The 18,575-nt window shown below is 32.5% G+C and overlaps 4 protein-coding genes and 1 long non-coding RNA gene across 5 annotated transcripts in view; 2 read left to right on the top strand and 3 right to left on the bottom strand.

Annotated features, from left to right (window-relative positions):
• The window catches only part of LOC109595919 (potassium/sodium hyperpolarization-activated cyclic nucleotide-gated channel 2), a 116,574-nt gene extending 109,943 nt beyond the window's left edge, over positions 1-6,631 (top strand). The window contains exons 10-13 of the mRNA XM_049961954.1: positions 175-439; positions 510-786; positions 2,336-2,535; positions 2,927-6,631. Coding sequence (XP_049817911.1) covers positions 175-439; positions 510-786; positions 2,336-2,535; positions 2,927-3,075 — 891 coding nt within the window. The 3' untranslated portion in view covers positions 3,076-6,631. The remainder of the gene's footprint in view (positions 1-174; positions 440-509; positions 787-2,335; positions 2,536-2,926) is intronic.
• A 44-nt stretch (positions 6,632-6,675) lies between these two features.
• LOC109595913 (uncharacterized) lies at positions 6,676-7,611 on the bottom strand. The gene is made up of 3 exons (XR_002191337.2): positions 7,383-7,611; positions 7,266-7,322; positions 6,676-7,211 (listed from the first exon to the last, which is right to left on the bottom strand). It is a non-coding gene; the product is annotated as an uncharacterized LOC109595913 (long non-coding RNA).
• An 810-nt stretch (positions 7,612-8,421) lies between these two features.
• LOC109595893 (bromodomain-containing protein 8) lies at positions 8,422-12,536 on the top strand. Its single transcript, XM_020011327.2, has 2 exons — positions 8,422-8,967; positions 9,437-12,536. The coding sequence occupies exons 1-2, from the start codon at positions 8,568-8,570 to the stop codon at positions 11,815-11,817; spliced, it is 2,781 nt and encodes a 926-aa protein (XP_019866886.1). The 5' UTR covers positions 8,422-8,567; the 3' UTR covers positions 11,818-12,536.
• A 2,858-nt stretch (positions 12,537-15,394) lies between these two features.
• On the bottom strand, positions 15,395-15,929 carry LOC109595900 (ejaculatory bulb-specific protein 3). Its single transcript, XM_020011335.2, has 2 exons — positions 15,731-15,929; positions 15,395-15,655 (listed from the first exon to the last, which is right to left on the bottom strand). Exons 1-2 carry the CDS (start codon positions 15,912-15,914, stop codon positions 15,459-15,461), a joined length of 381 nt encoding a protein of 126 aa, XP_019866894.1. The 5' UTR covers positions 15,915-15,929; the 3' UTR covers positions 15,395-15,458.
• A 1,206-nt stretch (positions 15,930-17,135) lies between these two features.
• LOC109595906 (ejaculatory bulb-specific protein 3-like) lies at positions 17,136-17,630 on the bottom strand. Its single transcript, XM_020011342.2, has 2 exons — positions 17,449-17,630; positions 17,136-17,392 (listed from the first exon to the last, which is right to left on the bottom strand). The coding sequence occupies exons 1-2, from the start codon at positions 17,627-17,629 to the stop codon at positions 17,202-17,204; spliced, it is 372 nt and encodes a 123-aa protein (XP_019866901.1). The 5' UTR covers position 17,630; the 3' UTR covers positions 17,136-17,201.
• Positions 17,631-18,575: the final 945 nt, after the last annotated feature.

Here is an 18,575-nt window from a genome sequence, read left to right as displayed (position 1 = left end):
TACTCAGCAAATCTCGACTGTTTTCCGCAAAATTCCTATTCCCGTAATCCGTTCGATGTTAGATCACCCTTAGGGTACGCACAGCGTACAGTACCAGAAACAATCGAAAGATGTTGGAACTGCAGCCCGAGCCCGAATCGATTTTTATGCACGTTACGTATCTGCACCGAACAGGTGAAGCAAGTGGAGGAGTACATGGCGTACAGGAAGTTGCCGCGCGAGATGCGGCAACGCATCACCGAATACTTCGAGCATCGGTACCAGGGCAAGTTCTTCGACGAGGAGGTCATTCTGGGCGAGCTGTCGGAGAAGTTGCGCGAGGACGTGATCAACTACAATTGCAGGTCACTGGTGGCTTCGGTGCCGTTCTTTGCCAATGCGGACTCCAACTTCGTCTCGGACGTCGTCACCAAGCTGAAATATGAAGTCTTCCAACCAGGTGAGACTTGCCCGAAACACCCGGCGTACGTTCGCTTTCACGTTTTTACACGTTCCTTGTCTTCCACCAGGTGATATAATCATAAAGGAGGGCACGATAGGATCGAAAATGTACTTCATCCAGGAGGGTATTGTGGACATTGTGATGGCTAATGGAGAGGTGGCGACCAGCCTCAGCGACGGCTCTTACTTCGGCGAGATTTGTCTCCTTACGAATGCACGACGCGTGGCGTCGGTGCGCGCCGAAACCTACTGCAACCTGTTCTCATTGTCCGTCGATCACTTCAACGCCGTCCTAGACCAGTACCCGCTCATGCGCCGAACCATGGAGTCGGTCGCAGCGGAGAGGTCAGTGCGTTGGTTGGTATAACGAGAACCCGAGACGGTTTCCATTCAATTATGTTTGTTTAATCGCTTTTTGCTGTGGGCTATCATCTTACTCTATTCTCGTTGAACCTTCGATCCCCCTTCGAAAGACATCTGAGTTCCTAAGAGTATGATATTTTCTGTTATCTGACACTGAAGATAAGCATTTTTCTTATTGGATACGAATCTTGTTTCAAGACCTTGTTGGTGGGAAATCCACAACAATTAATTTCCTTTATTTTACTGAATATATTACTTAATTTACTTCCTATTAATTTTATCATTAGTTTGATTTATTTCGTATAACAGAAAATTGAATATTCCAATCATTAAATGTCATATATCATTGAGTTACTTGAATGGTGTTTAGTTTTTAATTTTTTGTGGTGATTGGTACTGATTTATTTTTATAACTATTGTAGGTAGTTTTACTTGCACTAATTTGTTATGCAATATGTCAGTTTTAATTATTTTTTCAGACTATTCTTTTACTTTTATTCTTCTGAAGTAAGTATAGTAATGAAATTGTTTATTTAAACAAATTGTCTTTCACAGTCATTTAGAAGCTATGTTTCTTTCGAAACATAAGCTTTTAAACTACTCAATGTGATATGTTTTTGTAGTTTTTTTATTCAATATATTTATTTTATTTCAAACATCACTGACATAGGGCACAGCAAATTTTAACAAACACTACACAGACACAACTGTATACCAAACAAATTATATGCACTTAGATGAATCCAAATTACTGTATTTTATAAAAATTGCTCAAGAATTTATTTAATTGAAATTTTTTTATATCTATAACTCTCCTGTGTTTCCTCTTCTAAGAATCTCGCCTGAGAATCGAGATGAGAAAAGAGATAAGAACATAGTCAAGAGCGATTTTAAGCAGCATAATTGAATTGACACACTTTACACAAATCACAGTAAATAACTGCTCATCAACAGTTTGATTTGTCGGTCTCAGCTTTTTTCTAACTTATTTTGCTGTAAGCAATGAGGTTTGGTTTTAAAGGCACTACCACGGTATGTGGTAACAAAAAAAATCCTCTTCCAAATTGCAATAATTTTATTCAATAATTCAGTTTACTGCTGACTAATAACTGACACTTCATTGCATTAATTGTATTAACGAGAAAAAAGTAATTTGCTTGTTCTGAATAAGAAATTTCAGTATATTTTCATATAAACACACACACATGTATTAATTAAATTTATATTACTTAAGGTATATAAAAAGTAAGTAGATATGTTGAATATTAAATGCTAAGAGTTACTTTAATCAGTGGATTAAAGTCGTTTAATAGTTTTAGTCAGCAGGACAGTTTAGAGTTGCCAACTAATGCACCAGTGGTTGTGGTTTTTGTATGGGATTGCACTACACCTGTTTCAAACTAAGACGAGTTGGCAACTCCTATCTATACACCAAATAAATAAATAAATACGGAAGCGGTATTAAGTTTGTTACCCCATCGCCGTGGTCGCACCATAACACATCTGCACTCCCCGCATCCTCTGTCCGCAGGTTGAACAAGATCGGCAAGAACCCGAACCTGCTGGCCCATCGTGAAGAGGACCTGGGCAGCGAGAGTAAAACGATAAACGCGGTGGTGAACGCCCTTGCGGCAGAAGCGGACCATGTTAATATGAGCGACGAATCGGTCGCGAGACTCCATTCAAGCGACCGCAGCCTGCAGGAACTAGGTAGCGAAATCGTTTCGATAGGTATGGTTGACGGGGCTGGGTCGTCTGTTCCACTTGTGTATACAATGATGTTCCATACCTATTAGTTGCTTTTTGCAAAAATGCTTTTGTAGTCTTCTGTAGTACCTGGAATATAGGCAACCAAGATTACAATGTGCCAAAATATCAGAGAATTGATAGTACAACCAAACAAATATTACTCAAAACTATCCTGTATCCTAGGTCTGCCGCTTTTTGTTTATGTGTATGGACATATATTTGAGTAAGAACATTAAATCATTGTATACCACTTGCAACAGAGACTCAAGCTCCGTCCGCTTCATTTTTCGTTCAGGTATAAATTTTATTTCGACATTTTTCACCAACTCCTGGTGCAAAACATCCAAACTGACACGCGTTGATCACATTTCAGGACGAACGCTGCAGAAATTGACGCTGCCCCGACCGAAATCGGAGAACAATTTCGCGTCGCAGGACATGCCGCTGACGCGGGGCAGCGAGAACGGCAGGCCGTCGTTCCACAAGTCCGACACCTTTCACAAGGAGAGCGCGTTCCAATGACGCCACTCCACGCACTAGTGCTCCGCACAGCTCACCGGGCTGCGATTGTGCGGCGGCGTGCGGACGCTGACCGCGGCCGCTGCTGCCGTCGTCGAACTGCCGCCACCGCACAACCCCGATCCGAGCCCATAGGACTGCCGAAGAGTGCTGGTGCGTGCCCCCAAGCTTACACTACTACTACTACTGCGCTGTGTGTGTCTTGTTTTCAAGCAATACGTGCTACGGACACTGAACATGCTAGTTTGTGCAATATTAGGACTGTCGTTAAGTTTAGCTTTAATTATATTAGGTGCTCAATGAATTCAATTGAAAGCATTCAGAGAATCCTAGAGACGACACTCTAAAATCAACCCGGTTCATGGGACATTGTTTCCTTTCTACAGACAGACGTACTCGGCCCAGCGGATTAATGAGCATTCGATAAAGCTTTTGATTACGTCCCACTGTTCGACTAATAAATTAACGACGTGACTTTCACGTAATAATATCGTTGGAATGATTTTCTTCAATGTGATTTCAACAAGTCCCTGGATTTTATGTTTTATTTGAAGTTCTTTTCTAATGCTCATTAATTCATAAAAGACGTAAACGTATAGGTTCGAGTAGTAAATGGATTTGCAAAGTAACCGTATTTTCTGTAAATACTATTACATTTATATGGATCAACCTACAATGTAACACAAAAAGTATGAAGTTCTTATATTGAGGAAACTAGTTAATTAATTCAGTTTTTGACACAGATAAGACTTTTGTACTGTGACTTTTTTTGAATTCGCTATAATTCTTTAATACGTTTTTACCGATCGTATAGCTTGAAGCATTTTTTTATCAAAGAAAAAGCAATAATTTTATTTATGAACATGTGTTTTAAAGGAAAGTTTTATTAATCATACTTTAGTTTACGTTTGGAAATTTTTAATACTTGTATAAATGCACTTTTTAATATAACCATATCATTAATCTTTACAAGTCATTTCTTAAAACAATTTACGCTATTTTTTTTATTATTTATCTTTGTATATATCAAATAGTCTAATATAATTTATTATAGTTTTTAATAAGCATTCTGCATATATTAAATTGAGTTGTAAATAAAAAAATAGAATAGAAAAACTTCATAGTCAATATAAATACAAATCAAATTTAAAGATTTAAGTGAACAAAGATTATTTTTATTGTAATTATAAATATGTAATATATGTATCCATTTTAGATAACCTGAAGAAGTGATTTTGAAAGCTCACAGCAATACAATAACAATTGCATGATTGTAATTATTACAGCAGATTTGAAAAATAATCGCGTAAAAGATGTTTGCTTGAAGTCTCTTTTAAAATCACCTCAGGTAATATAAAACCAAGAACCGTGGTTATAAAAGCACTCAGAAGAACACCTGTTTGCTAAATATGCATAGAATCCTGCAGGCCAGTATATTAGAATAAATCGTAGAAAGTGATAGAGAAAAGCAGATTGATAGGCCTAAAGAAATAAAATAATAAAAAAACAAAAACTCTCGACTAAAATATGAGTTTGCAGGACCATTAGTAACTGCTATGAATGTCCACATGAATAGTAAAACAATACAAAACAAACATAAATATAAAGATTGTCTCGAATGAATTGAAAGAAGTCCAATTAGCTCTCTTGTGATAAAAAAAATTGAGTGTGATGTATAAATATCGAATACTGAACGTTGTTTGGAAACTGGTTCATAATATCTTAATCTAAATTTGAATGTACAGACTCGATGGATTTTATATAACACAAGTGACATATTAAACAAATATATCACTACAATGGAGTCTGTATAGGATTCATGTGGATATTAAATTTGTAATATATTTAACGATAAAACAGAAGGAGACTCTACACTGTTAGCTGTGATCTACAATATGGATGTGTTATCATTAAAAAGGTCTACTTCTTGTTAAGTTGTTATATTTCTGACCCATTTGGTTTGACATATTCTTTAGGTAATTTTTTGAACAGCTATTATATGCTTGCAATATTATTGATGGTAAGGAATTATATTTATTGTAAATCAAAAAGGTGTATTTATGAAAAGCAAGTGCAGTAATTTCCAATAAAGGCAAAGGTGGACAAACAATCCGTTTAATCGTTAAAATTTATAATAATTGACGTATAGCGCAACCTAATATTGGAAACAATTACTATTTTATAAATTGATTATATTAATGTCTTTGCTACTTTTTGGAATTTTATGCATTTGGTTTTTAATGTTTTATTGAAATTGTATTGTTATATTGCAATAATTTTTTCTAAACGTATGATTATGAAACCTAGTGATATATTTGTTTTTACTATTGTACAGTGATTTTTTAAACAGTAGTTGACTGAAATATCAATAAGAGTATATGTTGTTTTAGTTTAGTTGCATCAGAAAAATAGATACTTTTCTTATTTACTTACCTATGTTATTTATTGATAATTGTAAGAATAAAAAAAAATCATATGTAAAGCAAACAATAATTTAAGAATTTTCCTAAAATGCACAAAATCACAAAAATTTCATTATAATTAGTCAAACTCCAATTCATCTATATTAAAATACAATCCATTAATTTTCGTCGTTCATTCAAGTACAGTTTGAAGTCGAGTATTTAATGTGCAGAAACGTATGATTTTTATTACTCATTAAATTGATGATGCAACTTGTAGTGTAAGTAGATGATTAAACAAAATAATATCAATTATATCATAATTTATGTTTTAAATAGGTTTCACAAATTCTTGCCATGATGAAATCCTAGCCTAGACTGAAAAAAAAATTATAAATATGCTTTGTTACAATATGACATGTAGAGTAATATATGAAATGTTTTAGTTGTAAAGAAATATAGTTATATACACTCTAGAATTTAAAACTTGCAGTTCTATAAAGTCTATTATTTTACCAAAAGTGCTCATGCCTGTTAAGTAAATTTAGAGTTACAAGCTGACTCAATGTGAGAGAAGCTTTTTAAAAATAAAAAAGGGTTAACTGTATGCGCGCTCGAATGTGGGCCCAAAGTACATTCCAAAAATGCATTACTTTTAAATTATACACAACATAGTTATATTTTATGATCGAAACTTCAAGAATTTATAGAACATAATCAAATCATCCAATTGATTTGACTGTGTTCGTAATAAATACATAAATGCCTGTATGTCAATTGATTACCTACATTTCAAAAAAAAAAAAACTGAATTTATAGTGATGCAGTGTTTTTATTTACAATGATCATTTTGAAGCAATGTTTATTCACGATGTTTTGTAGAAAAGGGGTCATAATACAAGGTCTTCATTCATAGTTGGAGTTGAGCCCTTTTCTAACATTTACACTTTTATTATGGTCATATGGAAATTATACCACATTAGGTACCCCTACTATAATAAAAAAAATGTAAATAACGTAGAAAAGTGCCTCTTTTCAATTGCGCATTGCTACTCTCTTGGTCAACTATTAGAATAATCTTGTTTTGTTTAAATGTTTTACTGTTGTTAAAATCTTTGGTTTTTAATTGAAAAATAAAGCTGCATTTTTACAGTTGACTAGTGTTTTTATTTCTAGGCCCTTTGAACACAAAAAATTGCCATATTTTTTACAAAATTTATTAATAAGCATATAAATATTACAAAAGTTCAACTATTTGAACATTATTTAACAACAAGTAACAAATATTCTCAGTCTGAGCATATCACTCCATGGATGATAGAGATACAAAAGTTATGAATTTATGTTTATTACAAATTTTCAGGTACCTAATCACATTGAAAGCAGTATCACATTATTAATCGATGGAGTGATATTTTAAACAATATCACATGAAATAAAATAATCACAGTAAACATATCAAAAAACAAAGCACAGGAGGAACGCTGCAAAGCCCAGCCGTTCATGTTGTCTCATGATCAAGGCTGCGACCCCAAATCTGAAAGCAGCCTTCATAACTCTCGTGTTCCAAAACATGACAATTAAACGGAGCCATGTGGCAGTGGGTTTTATTTCCGGCTGAATTACAGTCTCGAATCTGGGTCTGTTTCTGTACTCAGTTTGAATTAATTTATGGAAGATGCCGCATCTGTCCACGTAGAAGCTCAGCCTTCCGTTATGGCTCATTTTAAATAAACTCTGGAATTATGTAACGAATTATGCGGGAGCTGTTTGTGATTTGATTATATTTACCTTTCCGGACGATTTAATGATTTAATATTTGACGAATGTCATGTCAATATAACGTTGCTATAGTCAACAAAATTCAAACAGATATCAATTATTTTAAGGTTATGTTTGGTTACTCACCCAAAATAAGGATAACCAGAATCACGTCCTCCGTTTCTTTGCTCAACACAAAAAGACAAACTAACGTCACTAACCAGATAGCTTATTTTGAGACTATCTGATAAAAACATTACGTATAATTAGTATTTTGGTTTTTATAAATGTAGTACAAGTCCAATTTTAACTTAAGACAGATTCGTATTGTATTTTATTAAATAAACAATAAATAAATTAGTACAAGTAATAAATTTATTAATATAATGTAATGATGTAATAGCAAAAGTTTTAAAAATAATATAAGGATTTCAAAGAAGTATTTATATTTGGAGTTAAAACAAAAGTTGTTCATAAAATCCGATCCTGTTTTTGTTTGGGTCATTCCAGCTCAAATCGGTTTGAAACATTTTATATGTTAATTTATTTAATTTTGTAACTTGCGACAAAAGCCCTTTACAAACTTTTTAATTAACCTTCCTTAGTTTTTCAGAAAATTACGTCCATAATTAGTAAATATCTTTTTCAAATTTGAGAATTGGAAGATAAAGTTGTCTAATTTGACCTGATTCTAGTTGATTTTTTATTGGATTAAGAAATTATAATAAACATATTGCATAATGTATGAAACTTAGTGTAAAGTGTCAAATTCTAATTTTAATTTATCTGAAAAATAAACAATTGCTAAATTTAAACAGTACTGACCGTTGGTGTGGTAATTTTGTTATTTAAATAGTACTTAGTTGTTTAATAGTCATTATAATTAAAAATTGTTTTGTTATTGTTGTTGTAACAACTGGATGTCAAATTAGATTAAAGTTTGAATTTCAAATATAGAAAATATAGTTGCCCGATTTGACATGGAATACCCCAGTTATTTGTTTGTTGTGTTAAGCAACGGTAATAAAAATATTACTTATTCTTTAAAAAAATTACATAAATTGGCAACTTGTAATTAAAATTTATTTTGTTAAAGAGCACTTACATCCAAAGAAAACTTAAAATTTAAACTATTTTGGCTATTGGTATACCTGTTATGTTGTCAGCCCTGCGAAGTGCCGCAAAATGTCACTATGGTGCTTTTGTTTATAAACAATAATTAAAAAAAAAGCGATATCAAGTCATTAAGTAGTCATACGATTACACAAATAGTCCGTTTAAGAAGTCACTGACAATATAATAGTTATACTGGTTGCAGATCCAGACTAAAAAATGTCCTCGATCCAGGAGCGTTTGCAGCTGAAACGTGAGCCTTTAGACCAATGGACTATACGCGAACAGTTAGCGTTGGCCTCGGCCGTTGCCCGCAGCGGCGACCAAAATTGGATGTCGGTAAGCAGAGCCCTAAAGCCGTTCGGAGAGCCCAACCGGCCGCCGGATTGGTGCCACCAGAAGTACTGTGCGGCCCAATATGGGGTGCTGCTTTCCACTGTGGAGACCCCAAAGCGTAAGAAACGGAGCTCTTCCGGCACCGATATGGGGCTTGAGACCCCTGCGGAGTGCATTCTGAGGCGGCTCAAAGCTGAGAGGTTAGCCGAGTTGAAGAAACTGATGGCTGAGGAGAAGGCCGAATATCAAAAATTACAAGAGGATATGGCACTTTTGCAATCTGGTAAAGAATATTATTTATCATTTTTACATCATATAGTACAATAGCCCCAAATCTTAGTCACAACTTTTAGAATGTTCGATAACTATTTTCTTAACAAATCCAATTGATATAGAAATAAAATATTTTTTATTATTCATCTAAAAAATGCATCCTAATTTAAGCTCCTGAAAAACCTATTAAATTTTATTATTAATTTTTAAATTTTGTATCTTTATCCATCCTATTAAAAGTATTAAAACAAAATTATGATGTTGACTATCCCAGAATTTTTTTTTTTATGAAGAATTGAAACTTTTATTAGATTTAATTGTCAAATTATATAAGTCACAAGAAGTTAAAAATGGTAGGTTATAAAAGAGATGTAAACATAAACAAAAATGAATATTCCATAAACATCAAAAATAAGAATGACAATTTTCTAATATAATAGCTCAATAAATATGTAAAAATAAATTAAATTATATTTTAGGTAAAGTTACTGAAGAACAATTGGAGATATGGTCACAGGAAATTGACGAAGAAGAGAAAAAGAAAGAACAAGAAGCCATTGCCCACGCGCTGATGCTTAAACAAAGGGAGCAAAGGAAATTGGAAATCGAAAGGGCTTGGAGGCCCACCAAAGCACCCGCCACCGTTACTGGCCAGAAACGGAAGAACTCAGATTCTTTGGAGGCACCAGAAGTGGAACAACCAGAGGAGACGACGACTCAGGTACAGCAAACTGTTCAACAGACGGAAGGTAAACCAGGACTGTCGCCATTATTGACCAGTCTCTTGAAATCCCCGTCACAGGTTCAGAATGTCCAGACGTCATCTATTTTACATTCTGCCATAACCAGTGTAAATACGAGTCCGAAGCCGGCGACAACAACCAATCAGACAATTGCCAGTTTATTGAATTCGTCCAGTGGAATAACAAATGTTTCCCCACAATTGCAGCAACTAGTTAGCAGTGCGATTGGACAAGAACAAGTGGTACTCGATGAGCAAACGCAGGCTATTGCCAACGATATTTTGGCCGATCCTAATTTGCCTGACATCAAAATTGATGTTTTGGCTAACAGCATATTGGTACAAGATGGGCCGTTGCCAGAAATCAAGAAAGAAGAAGTTGACGACATTATATCCGAGATTATTGAAAACGCCCACGACATTGTTACGGATCCCGAACAACATCTTCAAATTGATAGAAATGGAGACATTAATATTAATTTAGAACTTGATGACTTTGATGATGATCCACAGGAAGAGCCCCAAATACCTGAACCCGCACCGGAAGTTATTAAGGAAGTTAAGGAGGAAAGAATTCCAACCCCCACCCCAGCACCAGCTCCAGTAGTGATGCCAATTGCTGCACCAACAGCATTACCGATTGTTGAACCAGCAACAGAAGTTCCAACAGTGGCTGTCACAACACCAGCTCTACCACCACAGGCACCAGTTGTCGTTGAAAAACAAGAACCTCCTAGTGTTGATCCATTTGAATTCCAGGAAGATCCGGTTATTTTTGAACCTACCAAGCCACTTAAGCAAACTGAACCTAAACAATATCAACAACAACCTGCTCCGCAACCGATTGTCGAGTCTCCGAAACCAGTGGAAGAAATAAAAACTAAACCAGAGACTGCAGAGTCTAGGGAAGTTAAAACAGATGGTGTGACTGAAGAAGTACCAAAGAAAGTGGAAAAGAGTGGAGGATCTGTGGAAATTGTAGAAGTTGTTGGGGAAGATGAGGAAGTTAATAAACAATTAAACAAGTCTCAAATACAAGACATTGTACACACATCTGCAACAACAGACCTGGAATCACCTCCTAAGCCAGTAGAAAAAGATGAAAGTAAAGAAGTAGAAGTAGACACTAAGGAAGTAGCAAAAGTGGTAGAGACTAAACCTGAACCAATAGAAAGCACACCAGAGAGCAAAGACACAACTACTGGTGAAGAGTCTTCAGAGACTTCTGACGCTGATACAAAATCTTTAGACATTAAAAAGGAAATTAATTTGGAAATTCAGGATAGCTTGGACAATTCTATTGTCACTACAGACTTGACGCAAGAACTATATGATGATATAAATATGGAAGTTAAGGTGGATAAAACTGGCAAGGCCAAAAGAGATTACTCCAGAACCAAGAAGAAGGAAGAAAAAGGTTTTGATATGCTATTGGCTATTGAAAAAGCGCACTTGGATGAATCCGATTTGGCTGAAGAAAATTCTGACAAGGAACTGTTAGAGGAAAAGAAAGACATCAAACTAAAACCGAAGATTGAGAATGAAAGATCAAGCAGCCCTTGGACGGAAGAAGAAGACACCAGTAGTGTTAAGACTAAAAGGAGATATTCTACGCCAGCGACACCTGTTGACTCTGTTCCAAACTCTCCTGCTTCTAGTATCACATTTGAGGACGATAAAGATTACAGAAATTGGAAAAAATCTGTTATGTTGGTTTTCAATCGTCTAGCCACCAACAAATACGCCTCATTATTCTTGAAGCCAATTACTGATGATCAAGCACCAGGATACAGTAATCTCGTTTATAGACCCATGGACCTCCAAACAATCAAGAAGAACATAGAAAATGGACATATTCGAACGTCGTTGGAGTTCAAGCGAGATATTATGTTGATGTTCAACAATGCCATAATGTACAACAAAACGAACGACACCGTCTACAATATGGCGAAACAAATGCAACAGGAGTCAATGCAAGCAATCGAAATTTTGCTTCAGGCATCCATCCAGGCCGACGGTCCTTTAAGAAGGGAGACAAGAACTAGTGAATCCGGTACAAAGAGGAAGCGCAATACCACTGAAGACAATGTTAAGAATAAAAAACGTAAGGAGGACTAGCATTACGCCTTTCGGGTATTTGATAAAGTTTTTGATTTTAGCGACTTCTTCTAGTCTCAGAATACATTTTAACAATTTTTATATTACTTGAAGGAGAAGGCATAAAGACGATTATAAGTTATGATTTAGATCTAAGTGCCTTGACCTTTTTTAGTTGAGATTCATGTTTATTTGAATTGAGAATTTTTTAAATATTAAATTGTGACTCCACGATTAAACTAAATATTAATTTTTATGCATTACATTTTTATTTACAATGTTTTATACTAAGTAAGCGGTTATATCGACGGAGTAAGACTCGAACAAAATATGTATGTATATATATTAAATTAGACCTGTTTACATTATTATCGTTACCTTTCAATGGTCGGTCCGGACCATAAGTGATTAGGAGGTATACACATACTGTATAAGCTGACATAAAGTTGTATATAAATTATACGTGTATAATTATAAAAAAAATCTTGTTTAGTGTAATTGGCGGACATAACCAGGTGCATTAAATTAGAAATACGTGTATATATTTAAAAGTAAATTTTTAGATTGATGTATATTTTATTAGAAATTTGTATCACGCTCTGGTGATTTACTTCAGAAATAATCGAACCATTTCTTCCAGAATCCTACACCATACTTGGCATTCCAATGTTATTTAGATAAACTACTACATGTAACATCTTATCTATAAAAGGATTGTAAATTAAATGCTGTACAAGTGATTCTGTGTTTTATTTTTATGTATGTTTATAAATAGTTTTTGTTTTGCTAGTTATTGTCACAGTTAATAATGTCTAATTATTTTTGTATATGTAGTTAAGGTGTGTATTAATTTGAAACAATTTTATTACGAAAAACGATTATTGTTACAAAATAAAATGAATTAACATACAGTTGTGTTTTGTTTACAATCTTCATGAACATTACAAATTTATATTAACATCATGGCCTTCCATAATTCCGTTTATACGTTCTATTAATTATCACCTGGATTTATATTTAGTCACGATCATTGTGAAAAATTAAATTTTGATACTTACTAGCTACATCTTGATTAATGTGATACTCAATGTCGACCAATTAACATCACGGAAACATGAATTTTAATTGGCAACTAGAAGGTTCTTTGAATATTCCTATGGCCGCAAATTAAATCAATCTCAATTAAATTAAATATGATCTTAGATAAAACTGCATATGAAATATTCGGAAATTACATTGTACAAGTAACCTTAAATCGATTTGGCTCTTAATTTTTTGGATTTATTTACAGTGGTATAAAACCTTGACTAGGATATAGTCTTAAGTCAGTCAGTAGCTCGGATAATAGATATGAACAAGTTTGTTGTAATATTGTTTTGTGTTCTGGCAACGGTCGTTTGCCAGAATAAATATGCCAGTAGATTAGACCAGTTAAACATTGATGTTATTTTGACTTCCAAACGGCTTTTGGATAATTACTTAAAATGCATCATGAGCACCGGACCCTGCACTGTTGAAGGAAAGGAACTGCGACGTAAGTTTGTTAAATCTTTTTGAAAATTTTTATAAATGGGCGGCAAAAATTTTGTTGACATTGAAAAAAATATTTTAAAATATTTAATTGGATAAAAATATTGACGTTTTAGCTAGTTTTTGCCTCCATTTTATAGAATTAATCATTACACAAAAAACCGTATTAATTAGTGGCACTTTTAATTGGGATTAATTAGATTAATATTATATTAAAAAAAAACAATAAAAAAGGCACATATAATGCGTGTTTAAATAAATGTCCTTGTAAGTCCATCAAAAACTTCTTTATATTAAATAATAGCTTGGATTAGTTATAATATATTATTAGATTTGTAGAAATAATTATAGCAAATATGTAATTATTTTGCATTGTTATTAATTATCAGAATATCCACCTCATAATTATGATAGGCTTTATATATGCTAGTTTTTTTGACAATTAAATCCTTACGTAATAATGGGTTTATTGGTTAATTTCCTTCCTTTATTAATTCCATTAAAATGTAACAAAATGTTTATAAAAACTAGACATTGTGTAAAAAACATAGATTTAAAATTATTGTAGACGTAATTGGAAGATTCCAAATGTAAATTGTTATTTGAATTTGAATATAATTAAGATAATATCCATAATAAAATATATTATAGGGAATATACTTATACACAATACAAATTCCATTACATAATACTTATGCATAAATTAGCTTACTAGATCCCCTGATGGGTCTAGACCAATATTTTTTAAATACCACCCATCAAACCGGAATTTAAATAATAATAAATTAGACTCAAACACTAATAAATAATCAGTGTTTTATGTATACTTTATTTGTTTATTAAACAATTTAATAAAAAATAAATCATTTTATATCGATGAATATAATTAATGAATTCATTAATTTCTGCAATAATAATTTTAATTTATTCATATACAAGTCACATTAATTTATTTTAGGGGCTATTTTGGAAGCACTGAAGGGTTGTGACCAGTGTAGCAATCCAACCAAAAAAATTGTACGAAGAGCATCTGTCTATATTATGAATGAGAGACCAGAACTTTGGGCCCTAATCAAGGAGCACTTTGATCCAGATGATCGATACAGCAAGGATTTTTACAGGTTCTTAAATGGAACTTCTTGAAAACATTTATTTATATTATTAATATTTTATGTATGTGATATTTTAAAATATATGTGTGTTTTTAATTATACTTTCGTTTATTATCATACTGTACAATTATTTAATATTAAAACGCAATTCTTTGATGTTAATTTATATGCGGTAGTGAACATGTATGTTAAATTTATGTGACTCGTTACATGTTTATTGATGCTGGGAAATTTTAATTGTTGGTAACTTTGTTTAAAGAATGAAAAAAGAAACATATTTTTAAAGATTTATTTTGCTTTTTTAACTAATTAGTTATACATAATAAACACTAAAAATGTAAATTTGTTTTTTGTTTAAATTTAGTGCACAACACAAATTAAATAACTGCTTCAATACTTCATTATACAGAGGGAATGTAATAAACAGATATAACAAAACTATTCTATGTTCACGGAACATATATACAAAGAATAGTTGAACCATATGAAATATGCATAAATATTATTTTATGTATAATGATGCATCTATAATTTTTGCAAAAAAAAAAATAGTTTATTTGTTTTAAATACCTGTTGTAAACACCCATTATTTTTGACTAATTATAATATAACTTACAACTATATTTAGTATATTTCCATCATGTGTACAAAGTACACTTCCAGTACTGCCAAGGTGCTACCTTGTTGTTCTTCAAAAGCCTGTCCATTTTAATTTGCCAGTTTTCTTCTGAGAGAGCTCAAAGGCCAAAGAACAAAATATCGTCATCGATGTCGATTATATAAATACTCTTCTACCAAATAGGTTTAACTGTCAAAGAATTGCTGTGCATTAAATTCATATTTTAATTTGTAAGCTCTTATATACCCAATATATATTATCATGATAATATATAACAGGTACACTTAATTCTGTAAATTTCCATAAATTAGGATATAGATATTTAATCATACGAAAATGTTATGTTATTGCTTTATTTGATGCATGAAATTATACTAACATAAATATTATCTTAAATCTATTTATAATCTGATTCCTTCTCTTTGAGCTTCGCTTTCGTACTTCTTCCTGTAGTGGCCATCTTTGTCATATTTAGCTTCGAGTTGGTTCCACAAGTCACGTTTGTTGTCGATCAAGTAGTGAATGATCTTCCTGCTTCCAGCCTTTTGTTTGTCGCTACATTTGGCACATTCGGTGTTCAAAGCGTCTGGCAAAACCTCTGAAAATAATTAAACAAATTGGTATGATGTAAGTCCAACAAACTTCCAAATTATAATATTGATTCTTAACTTACTTTTAAGTTCGGCACCATCTGGACTGCAGTTGCCCTTATCCAAGAGACAGTTGACGTAGTTGTTGAGGAGCCTGTCACTCTTCAGGATCTGGTCCAAATCAATGTTATCATACTTGGTGGTGTACTTATCTTGAGCATAGGCAATGGCCGCAATGGCTACCACTAGTACGATGATGGTCTTCATGATTGTTCTTTGTATAGCTCTTGAGAACTGTACTGATTGTTCAAAAATTATATTATTTATATACCTACTCTTATCTAAACAATCAGAAGAAGTGTTGGAGGGGGTCAAGTTCAATGATCCAATTTTTAAATGAATTGTGTAATTTTTTATAAGAACAGCCAGTTCTCAATTTACAAAAAAAACACACGTGATATTAATTAGCCATTCAAATATTCTGGCAAATCCGATGTACCGTTTGTTGTTATGTATTCTCAATGACACATTTAGTCGAATAGGAGGACAAATAACCGAAAAATATGAAATTTGTGGTCTTAATCTAAATAACTGTTGTCTGTGAAATACATTGTAATTAATGGATGATGATTTTTGCAGATTAATTCGTAATTGAAAAATTAATCATGTATGGCAGTTGATATATTTATTCAAAAATTATTCAAAGTAGATTAATTAAATTAGGATTTCTTAAAGATCAATGTTAATTAACAAGATAAGATATGTAATAAATTCAAAAGCACATTGCTTTAAGAAATTAACCATTCTATATTTTTAGATAAATAAATAAATTAATTTATTTTAATTAGATCATTAGATTCCTAAAAACCATTTATGATATTTTACACTTCTATGATAATTGTAAGAAGTAGTTATATAAGAAGATTTTACACTGAAATGTACAGTTAATATATAAAAATGAAGATAATTTTATTATTTTGTTTATTTTACGTCTCTATTTTTGCAGATAGTAGATATGAAACGAAATATGATGCCATAGATATAGATGAGATTTTAAGAAACGAAAGGTTACTAAATGCATACGTCAATTGTCTTTTGGATCGATATTCTTGCACTAAAGATGGAGCAGAACTTAAAAGTAAGTGAAATATAGTATTAATATTGTACCAGTTGAATAATTATTTTTTAGGAATATTACCTGATGCATTAGAAAATAATTGTTCCAAATGTGACGATCTACAAAAAAGAAGAAGCACAAAAGTTATTCATTTTTTAATTGATAACAAGCCAAATATATGGAAAGAATTGGAGCAAAAATATGACAAACATGGAGAGTACAGAAGAAAATATAAAGAAATTGCACACGAGGAGGGCATCAACCTATAATATCCTAAAGTAAATACTTGTCAAAGTGATTTTTTCTAAACTAAATATTGTTTTTAAATATGTGTGAGTTTTTAACACCTTTTAATAATAATAAATAAAATGTTATAATGCTCAAATTCTTTATTATTCAGTGTGACAAAACCGTAATCGGTACAATGTTACAATACTCTACAGTCCTGCTGCTTTAAGATCAGCTTCGTGCCTCTTCCTGTAGACGCCATTTTTGTCAAATTTAGCTTCCAATTCATTCCATGCCTGTCGTTTATGTTGAATTAAATAGTGGATGACCTTTTTGGTACCTTCCTTTTGTTTTTCGTTACATTTGGCGCAGTCGTTGTCAAGAGCTTCAGGTAAAACTCCTAAGAGCAAAGAAAACATGTAAATGAAACTATAAAATAAATAAATAAATAAATACTTTTGAGTTCGGAGCCGTCGGGAGTGCAAGAACCTCTGTCTAAAACACAGTCAATGTATTTGTTTAACAATCTGTCGTTTTTCAATATCTGGTCCAAGTCAATGTTATCCCATTTCGTTGTGTATTTTTCTTCGGCTAAAGCCAAAGCAACTAGAGCGAACAACACAATGCAAAACTTCATGTTTGTGGATTATGATTTTTGTTTGAGAAACACGCATCTTATATATAGCTTTTTATCTGTATTTAGGTACCTTATTAAGATACTTAACAGGTTACAAATTAATAAATATTTCCAGTCATTAGAAGATAGGGTTTTTTGGAATTTGATTATTAGGAAAGTAATCAAAAGAATATAAATATTATGTATTTTGTGTTAAATTTTGTCATACTTAATTTTTTCACAGTTCGTTAATGTTTTCCAATAAAATTAAATGGATGCATACAAAATTGTTATAACATAATGGAATTTGCAAATTACAAGGAATCATTATTGGGATTGGGGAAGTAACTCAAATAAACACGGACTCTAAAATATTTACAATGCCCATCCTTAAGGATGGGGATGACACTAACCCCTACATGTCCCGTAGGTGGTACTCATTTTTTACTGTCTGCCTCTTAATAATCTTATTAATGTTATGCTTTTCAATATTTTATTTATTAAAATAATACATGACTGTTTATTAAACATGACCCCGACGATTAAATCATTCAGCATGTAGTACAATCCAAGTCAGTGTCAGATATAATGTTAATATACACAATAATAAACTATTGAGAATGTCTTATTGTGTGACATTTCTCTCCTAAAAATTCCTAACAGGTATATGAAAATACTACGTTTATAAATATAAATTATATAAAATCAATTCTTTTCGCTTTGTCCAGAAGGGTTCTTTTCATCTACTATTTCAAATTCAACAATAGTTCCTGGTTTTTGTCCACTCTGGGTACTTCTCCATCGGTTCTAGTTCAGCAAAAGCCTTGTCGTTTACGATTGTCATTGTGGAATTTTATGTCCTTCTTCCGTATCCAGATGATTGAAGAACAGCAAAATCTTCCACCAAATGTGACTAGCATTCTTTTCCTAAAATTTGAATTTAAAACATTTACGTAGTATATTGACT

This window comes from Aethina tumida, chromosome 1, assembly GCF_024364675.1.
Source record: "Aethina tumida isolate Nest 87 chromosome 1, icAetTumi1.1, whole genome shotgun sequence".
In the NCBI taxonomy this organism is placed as follows: Eukaryota; Metazoa; Arthropoda; class Insecta; order Coleoptera; family Nitidulidae; genus Aethina; species Aethina tumida.
The sequence above is the reverse complement of the archived record's forward strand: the minus strand, read 5'-3'. Positions and strand labels throughout refer to the sequence as shown.

Excerpts from the sequence above, each read along its gene's own strand:
- LOC109595900 (XM_020011335.2), bottom strand. The coding sequence starts at position 15,914 with ATGAAGACCATCATCGTACTAGTGGTAGCCATTGCGGCCATTGCCTAT. Across the intron at positions 15,656-15,730 it reads AGATGGTGCCGAACTTAAAA|AGGTTTTGCCAGACGCTTTG; the intron begins GTAAGTTAAGAA and ends AATTATTTTCAG.
- LOC109595893 (XM_020011327.2), top strand. The coding sequence starts at position 8,568 with ATGTCCTCGATCCAGGAGCGTTTGCAGCTGAAACGTGAGCCTTTAGAC. Across the intron at positions 8,968-9,436 it reads TATGGCACTTTTGCAATCTG|GTAAAGTTACTGAAGAACAA; the intron begins GTAAAGAATATT and ends ATTATATTTTAG.
- LOC109595906 (XM_020011342.2), bottom strand. The coding sequence starts at position 17,629 with ATGAAGTTTTGCATTGTGTTGTTCGCTCTAGTTGCTTTGGCTTTAGCC. Across the intron at positions 17,393-17,448 it reads CGACGGCTCCGAACTCAAAA|GAGTTTTACCTGAAGCTCTT; the intron begins GTATTTATTTAT and ends CTTTGCTCTTAG.